Genomic DNA, 22,579 nt, shown 5'->3' on the forward strand with positions numbered 1-22,579 from the left:
AGAAGCAGAAGTCGAAAAGTGTCTGCTGGATGGGGGGAGCCTGGGTGGCTCCCTAGGTTTTTGGCTCAGGTCATGGTCTCAAGGTTGTGAGATTGAGATCCGTGTTGGGCTCCACACTCAGTGGGGAGTCTGCTTGAGATTCTCTGCCCCTCCCCCTCTTTAAAATAAATAAATAAATAGCTCTTTTTTAAAAAGTGCCTGGGGTATACATGAAAGAGATTCTTTACTTATCTAAGATCATGTGCTGGAGGGGCAGTGGTCTTCAGAAGATTTCTCTGAGAGTAAGAGTGTTAGCGGGCACCATTTCTCTGGAAACTAGCCGGAGCCAGCACTAACATTCTCCACCTATCTTGCTAACACTGCATGCCCTGCTGTGTTCCCCTACAGACCCACGACATCCAAATCACCCCCCTCAGCAAGTGTCCATCCAAAGCAGCTGCCCCACCATGACCAGGAAGCAGCCCCAGCAGGGACCTGCACCACTCTGAAGTGACTCTTGCCCTGGGGAGATAGGGAAATAACCCCACACACCAGTGTAGCCAGTTCCAGCAGCTAAGCCTATCAGCTGGCTGCACAGGAAGAATGTCCTGCCTTTCCATGCACCCACATCTGTGGCAGAGAGGCTAAGTCCAGAAAACTAACTTGATTGTTGGCCCCACCTACCTATGAGCGTGCAGCAGTCTCAGAAGGTCCCTCAACAGAGCAGGAACCAAACCCTATCCACTGCACCCACAACAGGCACAAGAAGGTGTATGCAGCCCACATAGAAGAACACACCTGGAATGCCTGGTTCTGTTCACCAGGAGCACTGCATCATAGGGAATCACAGGATCTTTTCTACACAAGGTCACTACTTTCAAGACCAGGAGATGTAGCCGACCTCCTTAATACACAGAAACCAACACAGAGAGTCGGACAAAATGAGGAGAAAAAGGAATATGCCCCACATGAAAAAATAAGACAGATTTATAGCAAAAGAGATAAATAAAACACAAGTAAGCAATATGCCTGATAAAGAATTCAAAGTAACAGTCATAAAGATACTCACAGGACTTGAGAAAAGAGTGGATGAACTTGGTGAGAAACTTAACAAAAAGATAGAAAATATAAAAAAGAACAAGCCAGAGATAAAGAATTCAATAGCTGAAATAAAGAATACAGCAGAGGGAATCAACAGCAGATTTAAGGATGCAGAGGAATGGATCAACAATCTGGAAGACAAGGTAATGGAAAGCAACAAAGCTGAACAGTAAGAAGAAAAAAGAAAAAGAAAAATTTGCAATAGGTGAAAGGAACTCAGCAACATCTTCAAGCATAACGTTCACATTCTAGGGATCCCAGAAGAAGAACAAGAACATAGGTGAAGAAATAAGAGCTGAAAAATTCTCTAATCTGGGGAAGGAAACAGACATCCAGGTCCAGGAAGCACAGAGAGTTCCTAACAAGATGAACCTAAAAACAGTCACACAAGTACTCATAACAATTTAAATGACAAAAAAGTAATGATAAAGAAAATTTTTAAAATTTTCAGCCAAAGGATTTCAGGCCAGAAGACAGTGACATGATTTATTTAAAATGCCGGAAGGAAGCACTGCGCAATCAAGAATAATCTACCTGGCAAGATTATCATTCAGAATAGAAAGAGAGACACTATTTCCCAGATGAACAAAAGTTAAAGGAGTTCATCACCACTATACCAACCTTACAAGAAATGTTAAAGGGGTTGCTTTCAGTAGAAAGAAAAAGCCATAACTAGAAGTAAGAAAAGTATAAAAAAAAATTTCACAGATAAAAGCAAACATTCAGTAAAGGTAGTAGACTAATCACTTATAAGTCAGTATGAAGGTTAAAGCATGAAAGCAGTAAAATCAATTACTAAAAATGATACAAATATCAGTCAAGAGTTACACAAACCAAAAAAAGAGATAAAGGGCGACTGGGTGGCTCAGCCATTGGGCGTCTGCCTTCAGCTCGGGTCATGATCCCAGGGTCCTGGGGTCGAGCCCCGCATCAGGCTCCCTGCTCAGTGGGAAGCCTGCCTCTCCCTCTCCCACTCCTCCTGCCTGTGTTCCCTCTCTCGCTGTGTCTCTCTCTGTCAAATAAATAAATAAAATCTTTTTTAAAATTTTTTAAAAATAAAAAAGAGATAAAATATGACATCATATACATACAACATGGAAGGGGAGTAAAAATGTAGTGCTTTTAGAATGTGTTCGAACTCAAGCAACCATCAACTTAATATAGGCTGCTATACACATAAGATGCTATATATGAATCTCATGGTAACTACAAATCAAAAACCTATAATAAATACACACACACAAAAAGAAATTAATCTAAACATAACACTAAAGAATGCCATCAAACCACAAGGGAAGAGAGCAAGAGGACAAGAAAGGATCTACAAAAACAACCAGAAAACAAATAACAAAATGGAAATAAATGCATGCTTATCAATAACTACTCTAAATGTAAATGGACTAAGTACTCCAATCAAAAGACATGGGTTGACTGAATGAATAAAAAAAAAATAGACCCATCTACATATTGCCTGCAAGAAACTCACTACAGACCTAAAGACTCATACAGGCTAAAAGTGAAAGGATTGAAAAATATACCATGCAAATAGAAAAAGAAAAAAAAAAAGCCAGGGTAGTAATACTTGTGTCTGACAAAACAAACTTTAAAGCAAAGACTGTAACAAAAATCAAAAGGCACTATATATGATAAAGGGAACAATCCAACAAGGGGATATAACAATTGTCGATATCTATGCACCCAGCATAGGAATACCTAAAAAGTAAAGCAGTTATTAACAGACATAGAGGGAGAAATGAGTATGATACAATAATAATAGGGGATTTTAACACTCCAATTACACCAATGAATAGATAATCCATACAGAAAATCAATGAGAAAACAGTGGCTTGGAACAACACGTTGGACCAAACAGAGCTAACACATATATACAGAACATTCTGCCCGGAAACAGCAGAATACACATTCTTTTCAAGTGCATATAAAACATTCTCCACAAGACAAATATCAATAAATTTAAGAAGTTTGAAGTCATATCAAGCATCTTTTCTGACCACAACAGTATAAAACCAGAAATCAGTTATAAGGGAAAAGATGAACTAACATAGCTAAAAGCTAGTAGAAATAAGGAAATGATAAAGATTGCAGCACAAATAAATTAGAGACAAAAAAAAAACAGTGGAAAAGATCAATGAAACCAGGAGCCGATTCTTTGAAACTATAAATAAAATTAATAAACCCTTAGGCAGGCTCATCTAGAGAGGAAGGGGACTCAGATAAATGAAATCAGAAATGAAGGAGAAATAACAATTGACAACACAGAAGTATAAATGAGTATAAGAGAATTTTATGAAAACTTATATGCCAACAAATTGGACAACCTATAAGAAAGGCCAGAAGACAGTGACATGATTTGTTTAAAATGCTGGAAGGAAACACTCCGCAATCAACAATATTCTACCTGGCAAGATTATCATTCAGAATAGAAAGAGAGACACTATTTCCCAGATGAACAAAAGTTAGAGGAGTTCATCACCACTATACCAACCTTACAAGAAATGTTAAGGCGGTTGCTTTCAGTAGAAAGAAAAAGCCATAACTAGAAGTAAGAAAAGTATAAAAGAAAAAATTTGGATAAGAAATGGATAAATTCTTAGAAACCTAAGTGTCCAAAAATGAATCAGGAAGAAATAGAAAATTTGAACAGACCAATTAATGAAATTTTATCAGTATTCAAATAATTGCCAACCAACAAAAGTCCAGGACCAGATAGCTTCACAGGTGAATTCCACCAAACATTTAAAGAAGAGTATTGCCTATTTCTCTCAAAATATTCCAAAGAAAAGAAGAGGAAGGAAAACTTCCAAATTCATTCCCTGAGGCCAGCATTACTCCGATACCAAAACCAGACAAAGACACTACCAAAAAAAAGAGAGAGAACTACAGAGCCAATATCCCTGATGAGCATAGATGAAAAAATTCTCAACAAAATATTCAACAATATATTAAAAAATCAGTCATCATGGTCAAGTAGGATTTATCCAGGGATGCAAAAGTGCTTCGATATTTACAAACCAAGCAATGTGATACATCACATTAACAACAGAAAGAACAAAAACTATATGGTCATCTCAATACATGCAGAAAAATCCAACATCTATTCATGATAAAAACTCCCAACGAAGTGGATTTAGAGAGAATACACCTCAACATAATAAAGGCCATATGTGAAAAGCACAGCTAGCATCATATTCAATTGTGAAAAACTGAGAACTTTTCCTCTAAGACCAGGAATAAGACAAGAATGTCCACTCTCACCACTTTTATTCAACATATTACTGGAAGTCCTAGCTGCAGCAATCAGATAAGGAAAAAAAAAAAAGGAATCCGAATCCAAAGTCGTAAGGAAAAAGAAAAACTTTCATTATTTGCCAATCACATGACACTATATATAGAAAACCCTAAAGAATCCACAAAAAAAAAAAGAACCTATTAGAACTGATAAACGAATTCAGTAAAGTTGCAGGATACAAAATTAATATACAGAAATTGGTTGCATTTCTATACACTAGTAATGAAGGAACAGAAAGAGAAACTGAGAAAAACTATCCTATTTAATATATCATATGATTTCACTTATATGTGGAATCTAAAAAACAAAACAAATCAGGAAACCAACAGAAACAGAAACAGAATCATAAATATAGGGAACAAACTGGTGGTTCCCAGAGGATGGGGGAGGCTGGGGGAGGTTGAGCTAAATAGGTGAAGGGGATAACTTCTGGTTATAAAATAAATTAGTTATGGGAATGAAAAGTACAGCATAGAGAATACAGTCAAAAAAATTGTAATAACTTTGCATGGTGACTTTATCATGGTGAGCATAGCATCATGTATAGAATTGCCAAATCATTTTGTGGTACACCTACAATTACTATAACATCGTGTGTTAACTCTACTTCAATTAAAAAACAAAACAAACAAGCAAACAAAAAAACAGTAGTTGTTAGGGATTAGCAAAAGGGAGGGATGAAGAGTCCAAGCACAGAGGATTGGGGGCAGTGAAAGTACTTTCTGTAATACTATAGTAGTAGATACATGTCATTTTACACTTGCCCAAACTCATATGATGTGCATAACCAAGAGCGAATGCCAGTGTAAACTGTGCACTTTGCGTATTATATGTCATTCAGTCATCAACTGTAATGAATGCATCACTCTGGTCAGTGATGTTGATAATGGGGGAGGCTATGCCTGTGTGGGGGCAGAGGGCATGTGGGACACCTCGATACCTTCCTCCCAATCCTGCTGTGAATCTAAAACTGCTTATCCCGCTTACAGGTATCGTATATGGTTTGTCTATTATCCAGTGTCTGCTGCCCCCATAAGAGTGTTTGTGAAAACTGACTCTTGGTCTGCCTTACTCATTGCCACTGTCAACACCTACAAGTGAACCCCGAGGACGCCCAGAAATAAAGGGGCCAAAAGATGTCCGTGGAAGAAACCAGGAGTAGCAGAGGCCAAACTGCTGAGGTGGAGTGATAAGAAGAGGGCACGGAGGCGTGGAAGATGGGGTTTTTCAAGGAAAGAGATACAGTGATATGTGAGGATGGGTTGATGGGACAGGGAGAAGGGTATCAGAGTGTTGTGAACATATATAGGTTGTAATGGTGAATTAATGGATTATTCCTCATTAAAGGCCCTTCCTGCTGTATTTTGTCTTGGTGCTCATCTGGTTGGTATTTGTATCAGTAATGTGAATGAAGACATTTACAGTTTGCTTGTTGTAGGTAGAGGTAACAATGACAGAATCACAATCCAAAAATGCCTAAACAATCCCTCAGAAGAAAGATAAGAGGAAATTTAGCAGAGCTGAATGTGAGGCCCACACAGGTCGGAGAAAGCAGGATGTAGAAGCCCCCTAGAAAGCCCACCAGCAACACATCATGAGTCAGTATTTCCCTGGAGTTAAGGGAGTAGCCAGGGGGTCGCACTGGGCTGTGTCTGCATGGGTTCCCCTGCCTTCTATCCAGGTGTCCTCGGGCAAAGGTCTTAAGCTCTCTTGGCTTCATCCTGGAGACACGGATATCTACTTGGCATAATTTTTATGAGGTCAGCTGAGGTAATCCATGTAAAGATCATGGAAGAGCCATGATACATATTTAAGTACATAATTATCAGTAGATATTTTTGTGTCATAATGAGAAATGTTCAGTCTCTGTCCCCAGTTCCTGGCACAGAGATTCTAAAACCCTTGGAATGTCCTAAGTGGAGCAGTCTCTTTGGCTATTCAAAGGAGCCCCTTCTGATCACACCTGAGTTTATAGTACTGAGGTGACTGAAGGTGGCTCCCATAGACGGCCTTAGGATGGGGCTGGTCACCAGAATGATCAAGTGATTTGCAAAGTGGAAATTTCAGCCCATCCACCAACCTTGAGGAAGGAGAAAGGAGGAAGGCTGGAGATCAAACTCTATAAAATCTCTTGAACAAGGAGATTTGGAGACCTTCTGGGTTGGTGAATGCATCCACATGCCGGGAGCGTGAAATGCCCCAACTACATGGGGACAGAAGCTCCTGTGCTCCAGACCCTTCTGGACCTCACCCTATATGACTCTTCATCTGGCTGTTTATTTGTATTTCTTGTAATATCTTTTATAATAAATGTAAATGGAAGTTGTGTTTCCCTGATTTCTGTGAGCTGTTCTGGCAAATTTTCAAAGCTGAGGAGAGGATTCTGGAAACCCGCAGTTCATAGCTGAGTCAGAAAGAAGCACAAGTAACTTGCATTGGTATCTGACATTGGCAGTGTGGGGAGGGTGCAAGGCTAGGCCCTTACCCTGTGCTACCTCTGAGTACATAGTGTCAAAACTGAATTGACTTGTAAGACACCCAGTTGGGGTCCACAGAGATTTGGCTGTTAATGTTAGAAAACACACCGGAATTTCACACTATCATTTGCTGCAAAATTCCAATATGAACTTGTGATCTGATGTGATGGCCAGAAACATAAGGAAGTTAGAGCCCCCCGCCCCACCCCCGACAGTCACAGTGCACCGTACATCTTTAGGAGTATCAGGTTCAGTACTTCAAACAGGGACGTGAACAGAAAAGCCCTTCCCTAGGACAGCATGACTACATAGGTGAAGATGTGAAGCCACATCCTTCTTGAGAATCTAGAGATGTCCAGGCAAGAGACGAGAAGGCCTAGAGTGTGACTGTTATCTCTGGGAAATTGAGATCAACACCTCTCAGCAGAGCCCTGGGGAGCAGAACAAGGACCAACACACAGAAACCAAAGAAGGTGCTGCGTAGAAATAAGAACTCTCGCCTAATGCAGCGGCCACAGTGTGCAGCAATGGCTGGTGCGCTCGGAATGTCCACACGTGAAACCAGTGACGATCCATGTGAGTGTCTGAGACGCAAGTATTTCCCTCAGTGGGGGACTGAGCTGAACAATCCCTAGGGTTTCTTTCAACTCCAAGAATCTCTAATTCTGTAGTCATAAATACCTTACTAGTAGAAGGTAGTATCTCCTGCTTCCAAGCACTTCACATACGGTCTCCTCCATTCTCTACCCTCCACTCTGTCCGATCAACCTGTTATAGAGCAGCCCGCATCCGTGTTTCCCAAGCAATACATCCCTGAAGCGAAGGTGCTTTTCTGCTGAGACACCAGTGAAGACTTACCCCAGTTTCTGCAGCTTACATTGTGGATGCTTTGCTTTTTCACATAAAATTCCAACTCCTGCGTCTCCCAGGGCATTTTCCCCCAAGTAGAGTCTGGTCAGGGACTGGTTGGTGCTCAGGACGGATGCAAGGTCCTCACAACATGCTGATGTGAGACAGCAACTGACCAACCTTCCATAGAGACGGCAGAATGTCATACACTTTTCTCACCTCACCGTCTGGGAGTCACGGAAGCACCTGGTCTGATGCTGCCTCTGGTCCAGTCCACACACAGGAAGAGTGTCCAAACCGTATATTAACTGTTCATTTCCTTTTGTTTGGTGTTATAGCAAGTAAACACCTTCCAAGCCCATACCAATACTCCATCTTTTCAGCTCCCTACGCTTATTTTTATTGTGGTAAAATACACATAAAATTTACCACTGTAATCCTTTTTAGGTGTACAATTCAGTAGCATTTAAGTACCTTCTCATTGTTTTGTAGCTGGGACCGCCATCCATCTCCAGAAGTTTTTCATCTTTCCAAACTGGAACTCAGCACCCAGTGAACACTAACTCCCCACCCCTCCCTGCCCCAGCCCCTGGGAGCCACTATTCTATTTCTTGTCTCTATGAATTTGACTATTTTAGGTCATTCCCGTAAGTGGAATCATACATATCTGCCCTTTTGCATATGGCCTATTGTAATTAGTATAACGTCTTCAAGATTCATCCATGTTGCAACATGTGTCCGATTTCCCCTGAAGGCTGTATGCATGTATAATTCCACGTTCCCCCACCCCCAACCCCACCCCCATACCACATTTTTAATCCATTCTTTCATCCATGGATATTTGAGTTGTCTCTACTTTCTGGCTATTGTGAATAATGCTGCTGTGGACACAGGTGTACAAATACATGCTTGGATACCTGATTTCACTCTTTTTTATATATACCTGGAAGCGAAATTGCTGGTTCATACGGTAATTCTATATTCACTTTTTTGAGGAACTGATGTACTGTTTTCCGCACCAGTTACATTTTACATTCCCACCAGCAATTATGATGGTTCCGATTTCTCCTCACCTACCCTTGTGTTTTGTTGTTTCGTTTTTTTTATAATAACCATCCTAATGGTGTGAATTGGTCCTACCATTTTCAAGTGTTTTCTCTTTTTTTTATTTTATTATGTCATGTTAGTCACCATACATTACATCATTAGTTTTTGATGTAGTGTTCCATGATTCATTGTTTGCATATAACTCCCAGTGCTCCATGCAGAACGTGCCCTCTTTAATACCCATTACTGGGTTAATCCATCCCCCACGTTTTCTCTTATTCGAAATGCAAGTCTCCCAGAAGCTTTTAGTGAAGGGCTGCATAAAATATCAAGTGTCTGCATTGTGTTAGCACCTCTTTTCCTGTTTGGTGTAGAGACCAAGAGTTTGTCATAAAGTCCCTTCTGGAGCAATGCATTTCACTGGTTGTATTTTCTCAGCTAGACTGTAAATACCTTAAAAGTGAGCATGATTAATTTGTTTAAGTTCCTTTCTAAGGCTTAGTATGTGGCTCTTCCCACAACAAACAGTAACTGATTGAATTATTGATAAACACCTGGAAATCTGAGCAGTGAAGGCCATCATGGATCGTTGAAGCCCCAGCTCATTCTTTGTGAAGGAAAACAGTTCAGACTCACCAAAGCTTCTTCAGATTGCAGAATAGGTGTCTCAGCCCCACACAAAGAAGTCTAATTCCAAAGTCTCCCAGGGTGTTGTGGCTCAGATCCAATTCCACCAGCTTCTGGTTGCTGCTCAGGACCGAGGAGATGTTGAAGCAGCACTGATGGGAAAGGCAACACTGCCCCAACCTGCATGCCAAGTACAGAAGCAGAAAGCATCAGGACACAGGCTGCTTCTGTCACTGCCTTCTGGTTTATGCTTGTTTTCAGCACCAAACTGGGGCATCTGTGGTCTCATGTTACAAAGGGAAATTTTTAAGGAAAGTTAGGTGAAAGTGTGATCTTATCAGAACTCCTACATGCAGCCCCAGACTTATTGTGAAGTCACCTCCCAGGCTCACGAGCTACAGCCTGAGACCACAACTGCTGAGTGCGTCCGTGAACCCCCTCCATAAGTAATGGTCGGCTCTCCAGTGTATACTGCATGTCCCTGTTTTATAAAGGAACACGGTGGTGAACCTGTGTGTTCCACCTGTGTATCATATGTTCCTCACTGTGAAGATCCTCAGGTGGACACTGTTCTCTCTGGGGCTTTACCCATCTACTTCTCTTGTCCCTATCGTTCTGTTTAATGATCAAATCCCAGCCCTCCACCTACACTGAAATAGCAGGAAGCTTTAATTCTTGATTTGATTTACAACCCCCCCCCACACACACACACTGTTATCACCATCACCACCAATAACGACAACTACTAGGAACAGAGGAACAAGAACAACATCCTCCTTCCCAGTTGAACAGTTGAGCATCCTAGCGCCTATTAAAAAAATCTTCCTTTCGGGCGCCTGGGTGACTCAGTTGGTTAAGTGACTGCCTTCGGCTCAGGTCATGATCCTGGAGTCCCAGGATCGAGTCCCGCATCGGACTCCCTGCTCAGCGGGGAGTCTGCTTCTCCCTCTGAACTTCCCCCCTCTCGTGTGCTCTCTCTCTCTCTCTCTCTCTCATTCTCTCTCTCAAATAAGTAAAATAAAATCTTTAAAAAAAAATCTTCCTTTCTACCCCATCTTCACACCGACTAGAGGTAAATGCATGACTAAACCTCTGTTTACCTGCAAAATATCTCATCATCACCCATGTCTCCCTGTTTGTGTCTCACTCTCTGGAATCACACAAGGGCACCCACCAGGGCAGTGGGGAGAATGGCATGGGATGGAGACAGAGAGGCAGGTGAAGAGCCAAAACCAGCCAGAGCCTTGAAGGCAAAAGAGGATTTGTAATTTATCGAAAGAACAAAGAGAAAACATTTAAGCCAGGGAATGGCATAATCAAAGTAGAATTTTCTAAATAACCCTCTGACTGCTATATGGGAAATAGATTTATAGGTGGTAAAAGTGGATGTGGGGAGATCAAACAGTCAGTACTCATTCAGTATGTATTTTTGAGCATTAATGTGTGCTAACACACTTGTCCAGACATTGTAGAGACAGTGGAAAGATGAACACAAATCCTGCCCCATGAAGCTGATGGTCTTGAGGGCCATTGCAATATCCTGGCAAATAGTCATGGTTGCTGGGCCTGAGCTACTGGTTTGTATAGGAGATAATTGATAAGGTTGGTGTTGGGGTGGGTATGGTGATCAAGAAAGGGATGTATAAAAACACCCTGGAGTGATGGGCTTTAGCGCTGGCTGTGTAGCTCATCAAAAATGCAGATGTGTGATGGAAGAGGGTTTGTGGGATGGCCCAGAACCCGTATCTCCACTTGGGGAATGTGAGTCTGATTCACAGTGTGAGCCCAGAGCGAGCACTCTTTATTAAGAAAGCTGAAAAAGATTCCCTGTGACATTTCAACCTACACAAAATGTTTTGATGGGGTCCAGCCCAAGTAGCCATTGTATCTGATGAAACTCCAGTTCTCATCTATGATGATGGCCAGTGAGGAAAGGGAAGATATTGAAGGTCATGCACTTTTTGTCATATCACCAACAAATGGCTTACTTTCGGTTCCCCTTCATTCTTCCCCATTTGAAACTTCCCAAACAACTGGCCTCCAAACCATTCTACCTTCCCATTTGTTATGGGCTGAACTGTGTCCACCCCTCCAAAAAAATAATATGCTGAAGTCTTAATCCCTAGAATTTCAGAATTGTGACTATGTTTGGAGATCAGCTTTTAAAGAGTTAAATGAGGACAGGCCCCAATCCAACACAACTGGTGTCTTTGAGGACATCAGACATGAACACAGAGACCATGTGAAGACACAGGGAGAAGACCACCATCTGGAAGCCAATAAGAGAGGCCTCAGGAGAAACCAACCCTGCTGACACCTTCATCTTGGACTTCCAGCCTCCAGGACTATGAGAATATGAATTTCTGTTGTTTACACGTCTTGGTCTCTGGTCCTTTGTTATAGCAGCCCTAGAAAACTAAGAAACCACTGATCTGGACACTGAGGTCTTCCTCCAGTCCTCTCTCTATGTCACTCACAGATACACACACACACACACACACACACACGCACGCACACATGCACACAGGTTCTTACCATAGTCTCCGAATATTACAGCCAGGATGCTGGAGCATTTCGCATAACACCTTTATCCCTGGGTCCCCCAGAGCATTGTCACTGAGGTTCAGTTCAGTGAGGTTCAGTGAGTTAGCGCTCAGGACCGAGAAGAGACCCTGCCAAAGGCTGACAGTGACATGACAATTCACCAACCTAGAAATTGTAGAGAAGGAAGAAAGAAAGAAAAGAAAATCAGGAATGGCTGGCACCAGTTCAGACAAAGACCTCCCAAGGGTTAAGAACTGACTCACAGAACCAAAGATTGCCTACTGAGGAATAACAAAGGTTGGGGGCGGTGGGGAGGCCTGGTAAGACTGTCCTGCACACCTTATTATGGAAATAGCATGAGTCTGACTGGCCGCCTTTGCACACCCTCCAGTGCCTCCCTCAGATGTCTTTCCCTTCCCTCTGTCACCAGTCCGCTGTCGTGCCCACGGCCTTGGACACTCTGCTAAGTGATCCAGAGACCACATGGTGAGATCCAGATCTCACACGGGCTGCATAATAGCATCAGCAATGCCCTCAAAAATCCTGAGGCCAGGCCACACCATACAACTAAAGTCAGAATCTCTGAGGTGGGACCAAGTATATCGATAGTTTTAAGACGTCCACGTGGTTCCAATGTGCAGCTCTTGTTAAAATGCAGATTCTGACTCTGTGTGTCTAGGACTGGGCCTGCCATTCTGCTCTTCGAAGAGGCATGGGGCGGATGCCCATGCTGCTGGTCTTCAGAAGGTTCTGGAACACACAAAGCAAGCTCCTGCCCTCAGAAGAAGGTAACTGTCCTCTAACGAGATGGGCGTCAGGCTTTTCATCAGGAGTTTTAGTCCAAGTCTATACAAGCCTTCTTCACAGGTGTGTGATCTTGGTCAGGTTTCTTCTCGGCATAGTTTTTAGGGCCCTAAGGAGCAGGTGTGCCTCCTTCCCTCTTTCTCTCACCCTCTCCAGCTATTCTGACCTTCATCATAGGGACGTAGCTGCCTCCCCAGCCTCTGCCCTCTGAACCCACTGTTCCCTCGGTTCGAGCTATCCCTTGACCACACTCAGGTTTCTCATGCTCCATCCCTCGGAGTCCAGCTGGTCAAGGGCTCCCCACCATGTGCTTCTGGTGCAGTCTATAAGTGTTCTTGCCATAGCCCGTCCCCCTACTGTCCGTCCTTGTTTCCCAGCTGCCCACACAACTGAACCTTAAGTTGCTATGAGCAGGGCCTGGGTCTTAGCCACCCCTGAAGCCCCAGCGGGTGGTCCTTGATGACCAAATGATGAATAAAAAGGTCATCCTGCTAGTGGTGCCTACGGTGAGAGAGGGGGCTGAAATTTCATTATTCCTGGTGGAAGGGCCAGTCCCCTTTCTCCCTAATTTTGTCCCATATCAAGTGCTTTCTATGCAGCTTAAACCCAAGCATTCACAGAGCATCCACCCTCCCGCCGTAGCTGTGGTAGTTCCTGAGCAGGGACTTCAGAGGCCAGGTAACTGAACTGCTTTGCTGTCCCAACACAGCAACCGGCTTCCAATGTCCTGCAACGTTGGTGAACAGACCCCAAAGAGGGTGCTGTTGGTGACTTCCTGGTTATAAACACAATGCGGGAGCTTAAAAGCACCCTCTCCTTCCCAGCCCTGTTTCCCTCACTTTCCCGTCATTCTATCTATTCCAATGAGGCCACATCCCTCAGCATAGTCTCCTACGTACACTGTTCCTCAGACATCAGACCCTACTGCCGAAATCCCTTTACCTTCTCCTGCACTCACCCACATCCAACCAGTCCTTCAAGGCAGGATCCCAGCTCACTCCTCTGACAAACCTCCCTCCAGCACCCAGCACTAAAGGGCCTCTGTCCTCTGTTCCTGAGACAGTCACTGGGGTTGTTTTGCTCCTTGAACCCCAAGTAGATTGCAAGCAATTTGAGTTTGCAACATTTCTGTTCAACTCTTTACCCCACATAATACCTTGCACTGACTTGGCATCCACCAAACATTTGCTTATTTTCTTCATTGGCTTTTTTCTCATCCATGCGTCCACCTCCCTTTCCTCTATTAGTCAATCTCTGCCACTGAAGAAGTCTGGTAGAAATGGGTGATGGTGGCATTATTATGGAGCTGTGGCAACCACATTTGAAAGGCAGTTGAGAAGCAGGCAGAGAGAGCAGGTGCCCAGAAAAAGGTGGCTAGAAAGCGGAGGGCAACACTACCATTCTACTACCTGCCCGAAGCCAAATTGTCTTACCGGTGAGTATAGGCAGCATGAGGATCTAGGGGGACACAGTGATCCACCTCAGAGTGCTGCCCTTCCTCTTCCTCCTCCTCATCCTCCTCTTCCTTCGGGGAGTTGTGAAGCAGCCTCAGTGAAAGTGATTCCACAGTGTGACAGTTCTCAATACAAAAGGAAGAAACCACATGGTCCATTCTGGTGGAGAGACTGATCTCAATTTTGGGGAAATGGCCCATGGCCTTTCGCACAAAGTCCTCCTCTTGCATCTCGTACAAACAGTAGAACAACTCCAGCTGGCTGGGCTGGATCTGCAGATTCTTGGCCTCGGCTTTCTCTTTAATCCATTTCAGCAGCTCCAGCCTGATTTGCTGCGAGATCTTGCAACTCAGTTTCTTCTCCAAGTAGGAGGTTCTCTCCTGGTTTACAAGGCCAAAGAGGAAACGTACAACAAAAATCAGATACCCCTTTTCAAATTTGCCGTAGTTTTCAAGAAGGACGGTCACATCTCGGTTGGGAAGCTTGGAACTACTCCATGGCAGGTTCCTCATCCCTCCCTGTTCCTCCTCTTCCAGCAGGTAGTACATGGCAGCAAAGAACTCCTGGAAAGTCATGTGGATGAAGCTGTAGAATTTCTCACAGTCCACTTCCTTTTGGAATAGGTTCATCCTCAAGAAAGCAGACACATCGGCCCTCTGAAGGCCATGATTCCTAAGGTCACACTCCTCAAACAGGATTTTCTGGTTCCAGATTCCATCTGCAGCCAACGAGCAGAGACCCCGGATGTTGGCAGAGACTTGGTGCTTCTGGTTCTCTCCGCAGGATTGCAACAAACTGGAGAGGAAGAAGACATACACTGCAGTGGTGGTCTTAGATGTCTGGGCAAGACTCTTGCCACTGTCCATCTGCTGCTTCAACCCGGTGCACACAATCCAGCAGACCAAGGGGATAAAGCACATCGTAAAAAGGATCTCATTCTCCTGAATCAGCCTGAAGGCCTCTGTGGCTTGTTGCTCATCGGAGAAATACTTGAAGAAATATTCCTTTCTTTTGGCCTCTGAGAAACCCAGGATCTCCACATGACGGGGACGGTCCAGCAAATGCTGCAGCTTTTCCAGGGCCACAGGTCTTGTGGTGATGAGTAAAGAGGCCTCAGGAAGTAGCCTCTTTCTGATGAGGCTGCTCAGGAGAATGTCTCCTCGCTCCACCTTCCGCCAGTTTGTGCAGAGAGCCTCCGTGTGCTCATCAAAGGCGCCCTGCAGCTCATCGAAGCCATCCATGAGGAAGAGAATCCTGGAAGGCTTGCTCACAATCTTATATATGGGTGGGTTTGGGTCAGGGCAGCAGCTGACGATCAGGTCCCCCAGGCTCCTCCGCGTCCCAAGGCTAACCTCCCGACAGTGGATATAAAACAAATAGTCAAACCTATCCCGGTAAATTTTCTCTGATGCCCAGTCCAACATGATCTTCCTGGCTAGTATGGTTTTCCCAATGCCTGCTGCTCCCTGGAATACCACTGTGTGAACAGGCTCCGAGTGTTGGTCGTCAGGCTCAAACAGAAATTCCATATTCAGGGAACTCATGGGGCTGTCCAGCGTCTTGGTTGAAGTCCTGCCAATGGCCAGGAGCTCATGCTCCCTCTCCTGCTGGCTCTGGTGCTCCTTGACAAGACGCAGCCTCGTGTAGCGTTTATTGAGGTTCACGCTCTCACCCAGACGGGCATTCCTGTCTTTAATACACTGGAATCTGCTCCTCACGTGTTTTTTGTACTTCTTACAGTAATCTGGAGCAAAGACAGAAAGGTAGACTTTGGGAGATGTCCAAGCATACATGAGCTATTGACAGGGGCCTATAGTCCACAGGGAGTGATGACCCGAGAGCTAAGCAGAGGGAGGTGCAGATTCTCTTCACTGCATGGGTATGGACAGTCCCATAAAATCTAGAATGTCAGAATCTTCCTATACACAGTTGAACAGAAGAACAGCAAAGTGCCATAGGCACTGTGACCTGCCAGGAAACCCTTTTTATTCAATCGTATTCCTTTAGGTAGTCTGCAGCCCATACCTTTTAGAACCTGAGACACTCAATCACCTTTCCTTGGTTCTGTGACTACAAGGAGCCATGTGAACACTGATCTGTTTCTTTAGCTATAGTGGATTTCCTGAAATGGGCCTTTGCCCCTCAAGGCGCAGGAACATATAGAATGATCAAGCTTCCCAGGCTCCAAAACTGGGTCTCCAAACCCAACAGGAAGCACTACCCCCACTGCTTACCTTTCTTTTTTTTACAAATAGAAATCTTGGACAGGTACCCTAATAAACCCATCCACTCCTCTTCAAGGCTTTCTTCCTGGCATACCACATGTGCATTATCTGGGGAGGAATAAAGGAAAAGGAAATACAAAGTTAAAATCCAGGACTCCTGACTAAGGTGACGTAATTGAGACCCAGTACTCAACACCTGGCACAGCTCAAAGTCACCTATCTCAGACATCCCCCAAACATGCCCCCATGCCAGAGCTGTGGATGACAGGTGTACAGTTGGACACCCAGTTTGTGGCATTCACGCACTCCTAATTTCAAAGTACTGTATGTCACTGTCACTCACACACCTAGCATTGTGTCCCCACTGTATCCAGTCTCAGGATCTCTCCCAGGCCCAGAAATCAATCGGCGAACACATGAGACAGGCAAGGTTTCTCTTATCCTTGTTTGTCTTTGGCAGACTCCCCCTGGGGCCCTGGTTTTGAGGCCATCCCCACACTAAATGTCTAAATACCCCCAGATGGCTATGGTCCAGCAAGATTCTCCTCCCCTGCCCCCAAATGCCTGAAATTACCTGTACCCACATTCTGGGTTTTCATGATTGAGAATTACCAAGCCGGTTTGTCTAAATCAGTGGTTCATAATCCCCAGCTGACTTGAGAATCACCTAGGAAGCCTTAAAAATCTCCATCCCCAGTGATTATTTTTCAATTTATCTGAGGTGGGGACCAGCACCATTACATTTTGAAAGCTCCAACATGCATCTACAGTTGAGAATTATAGATCTAAAGAGTCACTAAATTACACATCCCAACGAAGAGCCGTTTCAGTTAGGTACAACAGAACAAGTGCTAAGCACCAGGGGAAATATTCAGCAGATGAACCCAAGAGCAACATAAAGGATTCCTGGTAGGTGTCTACTCATTTTGAATGCAAATGCTATTGGTAACCCAATCACAAAACAAAATCTAAACATTGACTCAAACCAAAACCGTGACTTAATTCTTATCTAAAACCTAACCCTACAACCTGGTCCTCCCCAGCAAAGAACAAACAAACCTCTAACCCTGGGGATAAGTCTTCCATCTCACAGCCCAGGTACAGAAGCCAAGATAGCATAGTGGTTAAGAGCCAGACTCCAGCCAAAGACACACCCGGCGCCGAATCCAGGCCTTGGCTCTGTGCCTGAAAGAGAGCCACAGGCAACCAGAACCTCTTTCAGGCTCACTTTACATTGTTGGTCAATCTCCAGAACTCTTTTGTTTGCAAAACTGAAACTCCATAGCCGTTAAACAACAATTCCACAGTCTGCACCGCCTGCAGCCCCTGGCAACCACTTCCTGTCTCTATAAATTTATCTACTCTAGGACCTCTTACAAACAGAATCATACTGCCTTTGTCTTTTTGTGACTGGCATATTTCGTTTAGTAATGAAATTGAAAGTTCATCGGAAAGTGCCAGCCTCAAGGCGCCTGGCTGGGCAGTCGGTGGAGCATGCAATTCTTGATCTACAGGTTGCGAGTTCAAGCCCTACATTGGGGTGTACAGCCTACCAAAAAAAAAAAAAAAAAAAGCCAGCCTCATGGAGTTTTTATGAGGAATGACCAAAATCCATAAAAACTGCTCAGTAAACTACTATAACTGTGATTATTACACTTTAATTTGGTTAGTGAGTACATAAGTACTGGCACAATTATAATTGTGTTATTATACGTAATTTGTTTATAACATCCCACTGCTGTGCACCCATCTCATGCCCCCATGTCACGTTTCTCTCCCTCATGTCACCCATATTGCTGCCCCACTCACATGCTTCTCCTGATCTGCTGATTTTTATTCCTCCTTTCCACTAGCTAAACATCATCATCCCGTGACTTTTTAGATTCCTCTGAGCCCTTGCTTGTGCTCTTCCCTTGATCAGAACACCAAGCCAGAAAGCACAAATACTTCACCCCCAACAGGTCCACAGTTCCTAGGGATAGACAAGCCCTGACTTGCATTTTTAAAGAAGCTAGAAAAAAGCAAACTGCTTTCCTCCAACTTCTCATAGCGCTATCATGAGAGGAAGACAGAGGATAGAGCCAAGATGATAGAGGAATTATTAAAAAACAAACATACTAATTTCATTGCGTCAAAGGATACCACCAACAGAGTGAAACGGCAATCCATGGAATGGGAGAAAGTATTTGCAAATCATATATCTGATCAAGTGTTAGTATCCAGGACATATAAAGAACCCTTACAAGTCAACAACAACAAAACAAATAACCCAATTAAAATATGGGAAAAAGTTGAATAGGCATTTCTCCAAAGATAAACAAATGGAGAACAAGCCCATGAAAAATCATTCAGTATCAGTAGTCAATAGGGAAAGGCAAATCAAAACCAAAATGAGATATCATCTTACATCCATTAGAATAACTACTATCAAAACAAACAAACAAACCAAAAATTGGTGGGGATGACGGAAAAATAGAGCTATTGTACACTGTTGACGGGAGTGCAAAATGGGGCAGCCACTGTGGAAAACATTATGGTGGTTCCTCAAAGAATGAAATCTAGCATTATTATATAACACAATAATTCCACTTCTGAACATATACCCAAAAGAACTGAAAGCAGGGTCTCAAAGAGGTTCATACCCTCATGTTCCTAGCAGCATTATTCACAATAAGCAGGAAGCAATCTGAATACCCACGGATGGATGAATAGATGAACAAAATGCGGTATACACATACCATGACATATCATTCTACCTTAAAAAGGAATGACATCGTGTCACATGCGACAACATGGAAGAAGCTCGAGGACTTTATACTACATAAAGTAAGCCAGACACAAACAGACAAGTACTTTATGATGCAGTTTATAAGAGGTACCAAGAGTAGTCAAAGTCGTAGAGACAGAAGGTGGTGGGTCCAGGGGCTGCACAGAGGGGGAACCAGGAATTGCTGTTTGGTGGGTACAGAGTTTTGCAAGATGAAGAAAAGTTGTGGAGATTTCACAACATGAATGTGCCTAACAGTGCTTAGAAACGGCTTAAGTGGTAATTTTATGTTATATGTATTTTATCACAATTTTTTTTTAAAAATGCTGTCTTCCAAACTGAGGGTTCTAGAGGGGAGGGGGGTAGGGGGATGGGTTAGCCTGGTGATGGGTATTAAAGAAGGTACATTCTGCATGGAGCACTGGGTGTTATGCACAAACAATGAATCATGGAACACTGCACCAAAAACTAATGATGTAATGTATGGTGATTAACAGAACAATAAAAAATTTAAAAAATAAAAATAAAAATGCTGTCTTCCTTCCACTCACCCCACTCTGGTTCATCCCTGTTAGCTTTCTCATAAAGGTCTCTCCTGTTGATTGCAGCAAAAATCCACACTGCCATGGCCCATGCCTTCTCCTCACCGTTGAAGTCAATCATCAGAGTGGCCAGATCCATGTGGTCGGCTTTCTCTGTCTGACTCCGAGGGAGTGGGCTGCACCCCTTCTGAGAAGGATAGTCTTCTAAGTGCATCTTGAACTTCTTAAAGTCTGCATCCTCCAGATCCTCCAGGTAACGGGCCAGCTTGCAACGGACACTTGCCATGCTCATCTGCGTCTTTTCTCAGGGTCCTTGGGTATAGGTCCACGCCAGGAAGCTGGACGGTGAAAACAGCACAGAGGTAAGAAGAGTCTTCTTAAAAGTCTGCCCTCTTTAGAGAGAACTAAACCATGAAAAACCCAGAATACAAAGGAAAAAAATATATATAACCAAACTGTAACGAGCTGCCATCTTTAGTTTTGGAAAGTAACCCAAATACCCACCAGAAAGATTTCCTGTTGGCTTGACTCAGGAGTATGTCCTGAGCCATGGAAGAACGGTGTCCCTGTGGAGAGAAACAGTAGTTAAACCCACAAACGCAATCACATCACCAGTACTATATGCCCAACTCACTTCACAATGCTACCTCAACATATCACGGGGAGAACTTTGTTCTCACAGATTCCTGGGCAATGGCCTAGGACAAACTCTTCCTCGGCTTCTGTGTCTTCATCTACAAGATGACAGAATGGAAAATATGGCCTTTCAGTTCCTTCCATCTGAAAGGCTCTGGTTCCCTGTTTCTGTTTTGACCCAGGAAATGAGTAAGTGTGATGTTAACAGAGTAACACATGGCTAGATGGAGAAAGGAGAAGACAGATGCGCGCGGAGAAGGGCATGGTCTCTGACTGCACTTCCATCCATCTATTGATCGACAGAAACAGAGGAGATGACACTCAGGGTGCATAGAGGGAACGATAAACACATGACATCTCCTTGAGGTCTCCCCTTGCAACATTCACAATCATAGCCCTTATTAGAGCTCATGGTTACTGAGAGTCTCTCGTGCACATTTGCCTAGACCCATTTTATGGAAGAGGAACTGAGTCTTACGAGAAACTAAGTGACTTACCCAGGGTTTCACAGAAAAAAAAAAAAAATGGGTTCAAAGCCAGGATATAGATCGGGGTCACTGATTTCTGAACTCATGTCCCTAAATACTACTTTCAAAGCATGAAAAGGTGTGTGACTCTTTCTTCCACCACTTAACTAGGTTTCTTAGTCAGACACCAACCAAAAAGATCAAAGACCATAAAACAGGTGGTTAAAAGACAAAAAACACATTCCCAGCATTGACCACGCAAAGCCGCTGTTTTCTTACGTAGAATTAGGGTTCCACAAAGAGCAGAGGTCAGCTGCTGGGTCTTTCTCTCTTCCATGTCTCCCAGATTTTGGATTGACGAACATGTTGGCTTTGTTTGGGATCGATCCCCTCACATGACTGAATTTGGGAAAGCACATCAACCCAAAGCCATAAATGATGCTAACGGGAGGGAGAGGGCCTGTGGAGCTGTGGAACAGTGCACGCTGGAATCCAGAGTGACCACAGCGGAGTGTGCACGACAGCTGAAGCCTGCTCACCTCTCCCTGTACCTTCATCTTGCCTCGCACTCCTGGCTCCACGCACCCACCAAATTCCTTCCTCATGCGTTGGACAGGGAGGTGGGGCATGTCCAGATAGGTCCATCAGTTTCACAGACCTTCCCAGGTCCCCCTCCATCAGTCCTTCCATCCACACCAGGACTCTACCTCTCCTCCGTCCCTAAGCCTAGGGCACTCTATCTTCACCTTTACCTCCTGTGTCCCTTGGTGTCCAGGGCAGTTCTTTCCTCATACACATGCCCTCCATCCACTCCCTGGGGGATGCTTGGCAAATCCCCTGCAGTCGTGGGTGTAAGTTGCTGTTGCTGTTCCTGTCCCTGCACACACACACTGGCATCCATGCACAGACTTCAATAATGAGAAACATATAAGGACTTCCAGAATTGCAGCTAAAGGGCAGACTTGGAAGCTGGCAGAAGAAATCCCTAGTGCATTAACCAAGACAACTCTGGCCCTCAACGTCCCCTCTTCACTTCTCCCCAGACCCTTTCAGCCACGCAGCTCCACAGAGGTGGACTCACCCGGACACCAGCCTCAGAAACAGCCCGAGAGGAGACTTGATGCATTTATAGTGGGCACAGCCCAGCAGGGGCAGGAAGGATGTGGCCTCAGCATGGAGTAAACGAGCTTGCATCACAGACAAAGTCAGAGACTAACAGTTACTCATATCGCTGGATTTTCCAAACCCAATGAATAGTGTTCTTATCTCTGGTTGTAGCCAGAGATGTCTGCACTGTCCTCAGTGGCCACTGGGGTGGGGAGGTTCCCTCTGGGTCTCCAGTTTATTATTGTTGTTGTTATTTTATCATTATTCTTTTGTTTGTATGGTAAGAACCCTTAATACAAAATCTATCCTTTAGTAAATATTTAGCGCAAAACACAGAATGGTCAGTTACGGGCTCTGTGCCCCACAGCAGATCTCCAGGGCTTGGTCATCTTGCATCACAGAAACTTGGTGCCCCTGACTGATACTTCCCCAGTCCTCCCCTCTGCAGCCCCTGGCCACTGCCCATTTCACTCTCTGTTTCTATGATTTTGACTAATTCAGATTCCACCTTTGAGCGATGTCATATAGCATTTGTCTTTCTCTGTCTCACTATGTCACCTTGCATAATGCTCTCAAGGTCCACCCATGCTGGTTGCAAATGCCAGGATTTCCTTTCTCTCATGGCTGAATAATAGCCATGGTG

At 44.1% G+C, this 22,579-nt stretch overlaps 1 protein-coding gene across 7 annotated transcripts in view; it reads right to left on the reverse strand.

The window, feature by feature from the left end:
- NLRP3 (NLR family pyrin domain containing 3) overlaps nucleotides 1-21,974 on the reverse strand; it is a 50,055-nt gene extending 28,081 nt beyond the window's left edge. For 2 of the 7 annotated variants that reach the window (XR_003205800.1, XM_025860092.2), the window contains exons 1-8: nucleotides 20,374-20,514; nucleotides 20,231-20,292; nucleotides 19,736-20,064; nucleotides 16,427-16,525; nucleotides 14,172-15,936; nucleotides 11,926-12,099; nucleotides 9,400-9,570; nucleotides 7,726-7,896 (exon numbers count right to left, since the gene is read on the reverse strand). Coding sequence is in view for 6 of the 7 variants with exons in the window: in XM_025860092.2 (XP_025715877.1) it covers nucleotides 7,726-7,896; nucleotides 9,400-9,570; nucleotides 11,926-12,099; nucleotides 14,172-15,936; nucleotides 16,427-16,525; nucleotides 19,736-20,018 (2,663 nt within the window). In the remaining variant the exon portion in view is untranslated. Of the gene's footprint in view, nucleotides 1-7,725; nucleotides 7,897-9,399; nucleotides 9,571-11,925; nucleotides 12,100-14,171; nucleotides 15,937-16,426; nucleotides 16,526-19,735; nucleotides 20,065-20,230; nucleotides 20,293-20,373; nucleotides 20,518-21,910 lie in introns of those variants that run through there. The other 5 variants (XM_073889935.1, XM_073889934.1, XM_025860095.1 and 2 more) reach the window with 4 other exon arrangements.
- Between the last annotated feature and the right edge of the window lie 605 nt (nucleotides 21,975-22,579).

Source organism: Callorhinus ursinus, unplaced genomic scaffold (genome assembly GCF_003265705.2).
Source record: "Callorhinus ursinus isolate GAN/ISIS: 27379988/994484 unplaced genomic scaffold, GSC_fseal_2.0 scaffold123, whole genome shotgun sequence".
NCBI lineage: Eukaryota > Metazoa > Chordata > Mammalia > Carnivora > Otariidae > Callorhinus > Callorhinus ursinus.